General features: G+C 39.5%; 1 protein-coding gene across 1 annotated transcript in view; it reads left to right on the top strand.

Annotated features, from left to right (window-relative positions):
- PTPN12 (protein tyrosine phosphatase non-receptor type 12) overlaps positions 1 to 12,148 on the top strand; it is a 74,125-nt gene that overhangs the window by 56,442 nt on the left and 5,535 nt on the right. Inside the window, exon 13 of the mRNA XM_084279124.1 lies at positions 9,029 to 9,990. Within this exon, the coding sequence (XP_084135250.1) occupies positions 9,029 to 9,990 (962 nt within the window). The remainder of the gene's footprint in view (positions 1 to 9,028; positions 9,991 to 12,148) is intronic.

The raw sequence follows: 12,148 nt of genomic DNA, 5'->3' as shown, positions 1-12,148 counted from the left end.
ATGATAGTAACCATTAATGATACAGTAGGGCAAGAATATCAGTAGCTGTTGTAGTTAACTTGTATTAGTGATTTCACTCAGAACTTAGAGTACAACACTGAAAGAGATGGAAATGAGTTGGGCCTTTGCACTAACACATGGCACAATTTGTGCGTGTAGGTAATACTTTTACTTTATTTAGATTGGTGGTAGTATGGTTGTGTTCAATTTCATGGATTAAGATAATGACAGAGGAGTCTACTAAGATGTGTTTGTGATGAGTTCCAAGCTCTTCTTGAGACTTAGTCTCTCAATTTAGATATGATTCCTGTTCATCAGGTAATTTCCTTAATAGTGTTCCTTGAAGTAATCATAGTTGTAGCTCTGTTTTTATTGCTTTTATATATTCATGTAGTAAACATATATGCATAATTCATATTTCAGCACACATCTGCTCTATCTGCATTGCATTGTTCTTTTACTGCATTATTAATTGAGAATCTTTTCATCTCTGTTATAAAACTTGGTCTTTTTTGGACCTGCTCATATTTTCCCACCTACCAGCACTGGTAGGAAGATTGTTTCCTTTAAGGTGAATAAATGGAAGCTTTTAGCAAAGCTGATATCTTTGTCAAATTGAGATTATTTTTTAAGAAGCACTTAATTACATCCCTCATGGAAGATGGTTCTGAGGAAATACTTTATTTGCTGTTAGTCACATCTGCTTAGAATACCCACTAATGAGCATGTTTTTTCTTGATATGGGAGGCAATTTTACAGATCTGCAGCCTGATTTAGTCAGAAGTTAGAGTCAGATTTAGTGTATCGTGGATGTTCTGGCATGGCTTGACATCCTTTTCCTGGGGAGGATGGGAAATCAGAATCCATGAAAGATTCTAATTTGATCTCTGTATGGAGAAGGAAACGGTTACACCTCCTTACTGCATCTGTAGCCCTTTTTTCCAAAAACCATTCTTACCACTTGTTTTTTATGTCCCCTCTATTATTTTTCTCTACATTGCTGTGACTAAGAATATCTTAGTACAACTATTTTAAGTATTTGTCTGCATCTTTCCTGTAGTGAATGTTTTCAAGTGGTGTCTGAGTCATTGCCTTTATAGATAAGTTAGCATTCGGTAAGCCCTCTCAAATAATCTAGTTTAACCCACATGTTTAGTTTGATTTAGAATTTTCTCTGGTAACATGCTTAAAATATTTTGTTTGGTAGCATTTTTGGGTTGCCAGCCAAGCATGTACTTGTGAGTGCACTGTCTCTGAAGAAGTTGCAAGCAAGCTGCTGCAGTTTAATATTTTTAAAGGAGTAAGGCTTTTAAATTCCCTATCAACTGCATTGTACTTGGCTCTGGAGTGCATAATTAATAAAGTGCATTTTTTTAAGGGTAGATGAACCGTTGCTTTTTTATGAAGCAAAAATGGTGACTAATACTGAGCAGCATTGTGTGCCAGTTTGGGTTTGGTGATCTTGCCTGATATGATCCTGATGGAGCAGGAGGAAAATTGGTTTTCACCTCTTGCCTTCAGGATGCTTGTCTTCCATATTGTTATCAGACCAAGCTATGTTTGCTTAGTTTATAATAATTATGATGCCTGTTAGTTGTTTTCTGACATCCCCGAGGCTGCTTGTTGGAAGAGACAGTGATGTCTCCTCTGCAGTGCTTTTCAGTGGCTAACCACTCAGCACGTTGTCGAGCTTCTCCATAAGGTGGCTTTCTTGCTTGTCTTTTCTCTTGTCTGTGACAGGACCATAGGACAGGTAATCTGTCTTGTCTTCACATTTGTAGATGTCTTTCTCTTTAAAGTGTAGCAAGTATCAAGTTAAATCTCCTGTCTGTACTAAGTAAGGGTGAGACAGAAAGTTCCGCACCAACATGCGGAAGAACTTTTTCAGTGAGGGTGACAGAGCCCTGGGACAGGCTGCCCAGGGAGGTGGTGGAGTCTCCATCTCTGGAGATATTCAAGACCCGTCTGGACGCCTATCTGAGTGATATGTCCTAGGGAGCTGCTTTGGCAGGGGGGTTGGACCCGATGATCTCTTGAGGTCCCTTCCAACCCCTATGATTCTATTCTATTCTGTGAGATTCCACTGAAGACTTTTGCCGTGTAAGATTGGAAGCTTAATCAAAGGATTAATTAACTCTCCCTGAGTACTTTCTGTGCCTTAGTGAAGGAGTGGTATAAAGTATAACTTCTCTACTTTCCTAGGCTTCTTTTGTCTGTCTCTTCTTGGAAGTTACAAGTATCTTTAGGCTATTAATACTGTATCAATTGTACTTTGGGATTTTGTTTACTTTTATTAACTCACCATGAAGCTTCTAATGATACTTGTTTTGCAGGGGTTCTGGAATTATATTGTCTTCCAACCTTTTGCACCTTGGAATGCTTTAATGTAATTAATATTTGATGTAGAATCTGTGAATGTAGTCATTTATGTTAATGTCAACATTTAAAAAAGTCCCAAGTAGTATTACTCCCTGATTATTACAGAGGTAAACAAGAACAGCTCATGAGTGCATACATCAGCACTTTATTCTAGAAAATGCTTGGCTGTGCTGTTTATGATCACTTCTTATGGATGTCACCTTGAACTTGCATTTATATTGAGTTTCTTCAGAGAAGTAGGTGGGGTAGAAATCATTTGTTGTTAGATGTGTTTAACTATTTTCAAGGCAGGAGGGAGGCCTAAGTAAGTTTTTGCTGTATTGTTGGATAGAAGACTCTAAAGAACTCAAAGTTTTAAATTTTTGGTTTAGGACTATATGTGATTTTACATGACTACAATTGGGAGTTTTTACTTCAAATCTAGAAGCAATAGTGGGTACCTCAGAATTCAGAGGAAGCATCTTAACACCTTTAAGGAACAGTCCTTAAAATAGTTGTGTTTAGTAGTTTGTTTTAACATATTTGGAAAAAGGTGGTGCTTATTTTAAACAGGCTTGGTTGCAAAAAATTCTTTATTTTCAAGTTCAAATGCAATGTGAAAGAGAGAGAAACTGAGACATGAACTCACAAAAAGATGAGGTAACAGATTTTTGGTATGCAGTGTAATGAAGAGCTACGTGCTACTATTTGAAGGAGAAAAGGTACAATACTGTAGCAGATTAACTTCTCTCACAATTATGCTTTACCTTCAATCTAATAACCTTAAAATACATCTCATAGGTTACCTTTAATTCTGTTTCTTTTCAAGCCCTGCAGCACCCTCTCTTTGTACCTTTGCAAAGCTTAGATAAAAGCCTTTGATTGGTTCTCCTCATTAGTTTGCACCCTCTGAACTGTAAGACAAATAACCAAAAAGCCTCATGTAACAAAATTTTGAAAGAAAAAAATCAGCAGTTGGTTATTTTTATTCATTCCTTAGACTTGTATATAAATCATCCTTAGTATGGTTTGTGGCAGATTCATTGAACTGCAGCTTTGCTTCCACATGGATGGCAGTGATTTAATGCTGAAATAGAATAATGTGGCTGTCTAGCTTCAGCCTACTTGTGTTCAGTTTAATTTTCCCACTTTAATTATAAGGGAGGAGGTAAAGCTTGGTATCTCTTTGGTTGATCATAGCAGCTGCATTCCATGACCTTGGCATCACTCTTTTTTTGTTTGAAAATAAAACCCTGCAGTATACTGTGTAGAGTAACCATTGATGTCTTAAGATATTTTTTATTCGTTTAACACTGGCCAAGTTTCATTTCAATCTGAACCCATGGTGCCCTGTTTCAATAGTAGACCACTTTTCCATTAAGGCTAGAATGGCTTAGATTTAAAATCATTTAAAAAATTGCAATATATTGCAGAAAAAGGAAAAATAATGCTGTCATTGCATCTTTTATTTCCCCAGGTGTACAGTTTTGGGGGAAAGTTGTGGGAAGGGTTTTTTTTTTTTACAAGTTATAGTACTTTTGAGAAATGTTTTTTTCAAAATAAAGCTTAAATTATTATTAACTAATGCATTGCTTACCTGACAGCTGAGAGGGTAACTTTGGCACTAAGGCACTGCGTCAGCTGTTCAGGCAGTGTGGCAATAAATGCATGTGGAGAAGGTGCTTGGGTCACCTGGGGCAATTCCCTGTACAGTTATGTAGGAGAAAGCGCTGAGGCAGTGGAATTATAAGGCAATTGGTAGCAGTTGTATATGAAGAGCCACTGTCAAGGCTGAGTTTTGAGAAGGTTTTCTTGTTTTTTTATCACACAGTGTGGCTTTACAAATGTGCTTGAGAAACGCTTGCTTTTGTAGGGTAGAAAAGTGATGCAGGGTTAATTTAAAGGTCCTATACAGGAAAACTTGCTTTCTCAAATGGTCTGGTATTCTCTGGTTCACTGATCCTTTTCTGTCTCAATATCCTCTTTCATGAGCTTTCTGTTAGTTTCCTGGTAATTTAAATCAAGCTGTTTTTACTATAGTGTCTTCTGTTGTTTGGAATAATATTAGCAGTTCATCTTCAGCTAAATTTCTGCCTCTGAGGGGAGAAGTGTCTGTGGAGCACAGCTGTTGGAGGAATTGCCCAAAGAAAGCATTATGCTGCAGCACAAAATGCCCAAGATTTTCTGGCAAGACTTTTAGAAAAAGCTTCTGCCAAACAAAGACCTCTTAAAAAGTATGCATATCCTAATATTTCTGCCTTGTAAAAAGAAACAAAAGCATTATTTGCTAAGTATGAAATAATACTCTGAAGTCATTGAAGTGGAAACATTGTCATATATTCAGAGAAAACCAGGAAATCCTTGGTGGTGTCAGTTTCCTTTAAAATAATAAATTGCATCAGAATGCTATTTGGGCATCTCATTTTCAGGGGATGGATATCCTTCAGTATTAATAGGGCAAAGAATGTTTTCTTTTTTATAAAGAATTTGTCATTTGATCACTAAGCTCTCATTTAAGAATGAAGGAATGAAGTTTAACTTCAAACATAGCTGGGAATATTTTGATAGCCTCTTTTAACAGAGTAGTAGGAAGATGATTAAATGTCACAAAGACTTTTGGGCTGCTGACCAGTGCAGTATTTCCTGTATTTTCCAGCTCTACACATACCTCGAAGGGAGCTGTTTGTATACAGAAGGGGTTCTGTTTACTGGCAAGTCAAACAGGAGAATGATTTCATTAAACAGTAATCAGTGAAGAACTTAGTGAATTTTGACTAGTATTGTGGGCTTGTAATCTTGACATATCGAGTTTAATGCTAATTTGCTTCTTTAGCTAATTGTAATGCTTAATGGTATGTCTGTACCAGATAAGAAATTAGTTTTGCTGATTGCTTGCATGACTCTGGGTCAAGAAAATGAGGTCAGTAAGGGAAAAACCTCGTTTTCAGTAGGAGGATTTAGTAGAGCTTACTGGTGAACATCACTGCTGGTAAAAGGGGCAAGTAACAATCTATGCAATTGAATTCCCTCTGTCGCTCTCTTCCCTCCTGTTCCAGAATAGCGGACAGAAATCCAAGGGAAACTCTCCCATCCTCCTTAGTGTGTACTAAATTGGAGTGAGACTGACTTTTCTTTCTGTTTTTCAGCTGATCTTTAGTAATTCAAGCAAACCACTTATTCTCAAGCTTGTTCATTTTTCAAGGATGTCTAGAAGCAAAACAGTTCCCAAATTACTTTTGAATAAGTTTTTTGGATGTGCTTTGTATTCCTCCTATCTTAATGTAAAGTCAAGTAGCAGAATACAAGCACAGGTTTGGGAACAAGAGAAGGAATTTGCAGCCTGACCCTTTGTGACGGAGTCAGACAGGCAGAAAAGGATGAGGCATCTGGAAGCACTGCAGGGGCATCTGGGATCTTCCAGATAAAAAGATATAGTAACTTGTGGGTGATATTTGGAAGCTGGGGAGTTTGCAAGTAGGGGAACTCATAGTGTTACTTTGATTTTTCTTTGTGATGTGACATGCAGGCAAGTAATGAGAGCCTAGACAGGAATTCTTGTGCAATTGGATGGTCTTTAGCTCTATTCCCTCTAACTCTTTAAAGTGACCCCACTGATGGCTTTATTCCAGGGTAACAGAAACAGCTTGTTGGATACTTACCACTTTTTTTATGTTTCCCTTAAAAATTTGTGGAGACCGGCGATGAGCAACATGCAATTCGATATGAATTTTAGGTGAAGCCGTTTATTGGGTGAAGTCACGCAATTATATACTTTTGTTACTGCCAACGTGGCAAGCTAAAAAACTGGTAATTGGTTACATACACTGTTCACACCCCACTGACTGGTTAGTGATTATAACGAGTTCTGATAAACATATCTTATAGCTAAATATCGTTCGTTTACCTTTGCCTAAAAACATCCGCACACCAGCTGTTTTGACCATCTATCTTATGGCTGGTTCTTAACGTGTTCTGTTACTCCCAAGGTCTTCCCATAACAACTTCTTGGTTTAGGGTAGCCTGTACCCCTATCATCAAGGCCGCTGTGTTTTGAGAATGTGATTATTACGATCCTCTCAGTGTGAGTAACTTTATCTGTCTCCTGGGAACACGAGGATATGGTCGGGGCCTATGTCTTTGGTGAAGAGCTAGGCCGCTGGCAGGCCTGCTGTCTTCCCTGACAAATATTGGTGGTAGCTGTTGGGTTTTATATTTACCTGCTATATTCTCCAGTAACCTCTTTGAAAATAGGATCAAGATTTCTAAATCATCCTTCTTTCCTCTCTTGCTGTCTGACAAAGATAGGTTGGCATATGTGAGCAGGATGAGAAGAAACCTCACCATGGATTGCTGGATAATGCAGTGCTGAAAGGATATGGAGCGTAACTTGGTACTCTGCATTATTCTTACAGCCTGTCTACTAGCTTTTTATAATCGATGCTTATTAACATTGGCTAAGGAAGTGGAAAATTCTTTGGCCCACAGAACTGTTACTGGACCATGTTTTCTCAAGTAAAAAGGCTTTTCAGACTTAAAAATAGAAGCAGTAAGAGGAAAATGGAAGCTTGTTTTAGAAAGCTGAATTGTTTAATTAATAAGGGCAGGAGGCTGATGCTAGCCTTTGTCAGTCTTCAAAGTGAAGTGATTGATTTATCAGATTTCAGAATGTCTGTTGTAAAGTATTTGTGGTTTGTAGTCAGACAAGATGTGATGTTAATAGCAAACCTTTTCTTTGGTCTCATCTGTCCACGGCTCTAAACATCCTTGTTAATGTTTTGGCAGTAGTGACAGGCGTTCTCTGTCTAGGTAGTTGTCTGATTAAAAAGAGCTTGAAAGACATGCCTCCTAGTTCTGATTGTCTTACACATGTGGCTGACTATGATGATCCAGATTAGTTTTCTTGGACCTTCTCTGCAGTTGATGAAATTTATTAGGCTTGTGTTGATGTCTGATTTCAGACTGGACTTTCTCTGTGAAGGATTTGTAACATCAAAGCAGATAAAGCTGGATGCTTTCTGACTGTTCCATGTCGAATGGACACCTGTATTTGGATACCAGACTTTACCTGTAGTTCATTGTGTAGCTGATGGCTCATTCAGATTTTTTTTTCTCCATAGAACCTGTCCAGTCTCTAAAATGCAAATACCTTTTCAGTCTCATTCTTCATCTGAATAACTTAACTGCTGAAGTTCTGTTTAAAAAGCCTGAAAATACAGGGCCTGGGGAATATAATCTGCATACCCACTGATCATTATAGCATGGGATTTAGTGCTGATGTGCTGCCTTGCAGATCTGTCAGACAGGCTGTATTCTCCCAGGTTTTTTTTCTGTCACCTAGTTGGTAGTAAGAGGTTTTGCCTTTCTGAAAATTTTTGCTTTCTGGTTTTTGGTGTGCAACCTTCAGTTCATTTGCAAATAGTCCATTTCATGGGAGTACTATGAACACTCTTCTGAATAGATTCAGTTCTTGACTGGAAGGTTCAGGCTAAGGTCCTTATCTCCAAGGGAAAGTTCCAAGTCTGATGCTGCAGAGCTGGATTTGGTGATGCATGGTATAGATTATCTTAAACTAAAGGTATATGATGATTTGGCTGATTCCTGCTTGTTCAAGTTTATTTGGGTGCTGGGACCATCTGAACTTGTCAGTAAAGACTCTGTGAACCTGGGAACTGTCTGTTCCCTTACCATGGGGTAATGGGAGTATCTGTCTCCTAAATATTACTGTCTTGGACATTATGTGCTGGCCTGTATAGAATGTTTATTACTTCCCCGTGAAGGACATTTATGCCAACAGCAGGAGGTGATCTGAGCTTTCTACTTAAAAAGGGCTGGTTTCTCAGCTCAAGCATGTGGCCGTATCGAAAGCCGTAGTCCTTTGAAAACCGTAGTCCACTGTGCTTTGATTTATCTGCCTGGATTGAAAGTAATTTTTTAATTATTATTTCAGCATATTCCTGTTCGTGTCACTTATTTGTTTGCACCTCAGTTACCACTGTTACTAGTTTTACATAATGAAAAGAAATATTTTTAAAGGCTCTGAAGGAAAATGCCTAATTACCCTTTGGAGACAAGACCTTAGTTGTGCAAAATGTATGTAGTCAAATATTTTACATTTAATGTGGAAGCAAATTGACCATTAGGCTTGAAACTATGGAGAAACTATTAAACACACAAATAGCAAAATAAAATCCTTCTGGACGTGTGGGGAAGAATAAAAGCAAAGGCACATATTTGGTATTAAAGAGGATGTCAGTTTTAAAAGAAACTTTTCCTGGCATTGTTGAAAATTGAATTCCAGGCCGAGTTGCTCGGAGCCACTTCTTAAAACAGAAGAAAGCAAAGTACTGAAATCCTGCCACGAGAGGGCCTTTCTTTGAGGAAATACTTCTGGGAAAGGATGTGAGCAATCTTTGAACTATCAGTGAGGATTAGCTGTGGCCTGAATGCGTGTCTTTGGGATATTCTGAAAGACATTTTGAACGTGCTGACTTAGTTCTCACAACCCCATTAGTCATATTCTCTAACTGTTGTCTGTGTACAGTGAAAGCGCTGCTTGGAGTTCAGCGTTGGTATGAAAGCACTACTACTGCAGAGGGAGATGGATAGATACCTAAAATACTGTCCAAATACAGAAAAGATGCAATTGTGTTTTGTGTTTGGTTTTTTGCAGCTGCCTTGTAGAAGGAGACGTGAAAGAAGAAATCTTGCAGCCTCCAGAGCCTCAGCCAGTACCACCAATCTTAACACCATCTCCCCCATCAGCTTATGCAACAGTCACTACTGTGTGGCAGGACAATGACAGATACCATCCAAAGCCCGTTTTGCACATGGTTTCATCGGAGCATTCAACAGACCTCAACGAGAATTATAATAAGTCAACAGAACATTCAGGGAAGAATGAACCTAGTGAACGTGTGGAGAAGAGGCTGGAGCGCAACTTAAGTTTTGAAATCAAGAAGGTACCTCTTCAGGAGGGACCACGAAGCTTTGATGGGAACTCCCTGTTGAACAGGGGACATGCAATTAAAATTAAGCCTATGTCATCCTGTGTAATTGATAAGAGCTTTAAGCCACAGGAGCAGATTTCAGGGGATTCATTTGCAGATGCTTCTCAAAACTCATGTCTGGAATGCAGCGTGCCACAGTCTAGCACAGCCTTAATACCTTCACCGGAAAATCTGCACAGTCAGCAGGTTTCTGATACTCCACCAAGACCAGATCGCCTGCCTCTGACAGAGAAGGGACATGCCACGTGGTCACTGCAGGGGCCTGACAGTGCACTGCGCACACCGGTGTCTGAGGACATGCCTTCAGACAGCGTGTGTCACGGTGTTAAAACTCTCTCTCTGGTATCAAACACCACAGTTGAACATCCTTCCAGTGATAACGCTGACCACAGTATTCCTGTTCGAGCACCCCTCTGTTTCACTAATCCTCTGCACTCGGACGATTCGGACACGGATGAGATGAACTTTGACGGAGCCATGAGCAGAAGTGCATCCAACGTTTCAACCGCAAGTGCCACGGTTTCTGCTGCCACTAGTACTGAAAACATTGCTGCCAGAAAAGTATTGCCAATGTCTATTGCTAGGCAAGACTTAACAGCCAGAACGTGTTCTGAGGATGGCAAAGGTAGGTGTCATTGTGGTTCAGAAGTGCTGCTCTTCAACCTGGTCTTTAGGTTTGGACAACATAAACTTCTTTAGAAAGCGATTTTCTCAATGTAAATTTAAACAGTGTAGTTTGGCAGCTTCTGGAAGGGAACAACTCATCTCCTCCCAGCTCTCAATTTGCACACAAGCTATGTTTATTACAATGTTGGTACTGCAGACCCTGAAAAGCTGCTTCGAAAGCTTATTTGCGAGGTGTGGATGCATTCTTAACTGCAGGTTTCTGTGTTATTGTTTGACACGTTTTTTTCATCCATGTCCAATTTCATGGAAGCGTCTATAGTAGTGGCACTTTTCAGTAGCCAAAGTATCTTCAACGGGATTGTGCAAACACACATCAAATTTGTGCTTACTGGTTCAAGTGCTGGTCTCAAAATTGGAGATACAACCTCCTTTGCCATATCAGTCTTTGAAGCTGGTCATGATTTAGCTCCTTTATTTTAGTATCATTGTAAATATTTAGCCCTGCTTTCCTCTTTTGCTGTATGTGGCAAAGGAGAGGCAGAGTAATATTGCTGTTTATCTAAAAATCCCCATTCCACTTCAGTAGCACTTTAAAAATTAAGTTGCTTTTAATCATTTACTGCTTTTCAGATCTTTGTTTTTGAACAAGGAAAGTTTGCAAGACTGGTTCTGCAAAATGTTGCAGTACAGATTCAGATTTCTGTCAGGCTGACACACTTAGATCAGACAGAGGAGAGAGCTGGGGAGAGCAAATTAGGCCTTGGTAACTCCCTGTGCAAAGCCCAACTAGGCACATAGTACGGCTGTGGAGCTGAAAGGAGAACACGAGCTTCTGTATTTAGATCAGACTCTTGTGCTAAGAGCTCCTCAGAGCCATGGCCTCGCTTCTGGAGTCTGCAGGCTACGTGACTTTGAGCTGAAATGTGTCTGATGCAAGATGCAGAGCCAGCTTCCTTGCAAGTACTTGATTTGTGAACTCAGCTTTCACCAAAAGTCATATATTCAGAAGCAAAGTAGTTTGCAGCTTTAAAACCAATCTGTTTCTATAGATTCTGTCTGCTGTGTACACACAAAACTATACTTGCACATGTGTGTGTTTTTAACCCCGTGACACTTCAGAAATGCTCTGCATAGCAAAGACAAATGTGCTTAATGTCATCATCACTTCAACATTTATACCAAGCAGTCCTCCTTGGATTTCTTTTGAGGACATATGTATGCTAGAGTATTTTTCCAACACTACTTTTAGTCAGATTTTTTTCCTCCTTTCCCAGGGCAGTCATTGCTTGTCACTGAAAATCATTACCTCTGCATGTCTCCCTACGTAGGTGCTATAAGACATGCAAATAAGTGATACATCATCAATGTGATGGAGAAATGTCATTCAATTTGTTTCATGTAACAGCATATCAGAAACACCCTGAAATGACAGTACAGCCTTTGTGCTGCTGTGTTCCAGAGTTCACAGGAATGGCTTAAAATCCTTGTATTAATTTTGTATAATTTACCTCTTATTATCAAGGGTGCCTCTGTCCCAGTTTGTATGATAGTGAACTCTTCCCACTTCGTATTCAGGTTGCCCATCTTGTAATCTGTCACTGAGAATACAGTGTGAGCCCACAGTGCACCAGGGATCCTAAACCCTGTTTCACCTCACGCTTGTTCAGCACTCTCCTGGGGGTGTGGGTGCAGTCACCAGTGAAGCCTGTCTGTCAGCTTACCAGCGGCCTGATGGCTTAACCACATCTTTATGTGCATGATCTGAAACCACAAAACAAAACAACCCCACAACAACAAAAAAAAACCCCAAACCACCCCTCCTCCCCCAACTCACTTTCAGTAGTAGATTTATTTACTGATTTGATAAAGACTACTTCAATTAATTAACGTTTTCTTGTGCTGTATAGTAAACTTGAGATGGAGCAGGTCTTGGAGTTGAACACGAGCTCCTGTCCCTGCTGCTGGCATGTTGGCAGGGCAAGCTTCATGGCTTCATTAGTTGAAACATGCTTTCATCTTTTTATGACTCTTGTGTAGAATACAGTTGCCAGATGAGACTTTTTGTGGCAGCAGCTACTTTAAGTAATTTTAAACCTTTAATTTCTACTCCAAATTTCTGAGCAGGCAGAAGTGGGGCTTTTGCTGCTGAAACAGCT

Source organism: Gallinula chloropus (genome assembly GCF_964237585.1).
Source record: "Gallinula chloropus genome assembly, chromosome: 1".
NCBI lineage: Eukaryota > Metazoa > Chordata > Aves > Gruiformes > Rallidae > Gallinula > Gallinula chloropus.
This window is presented reverse-complemented; position numbering and strand designations above follow the sequence as displayed.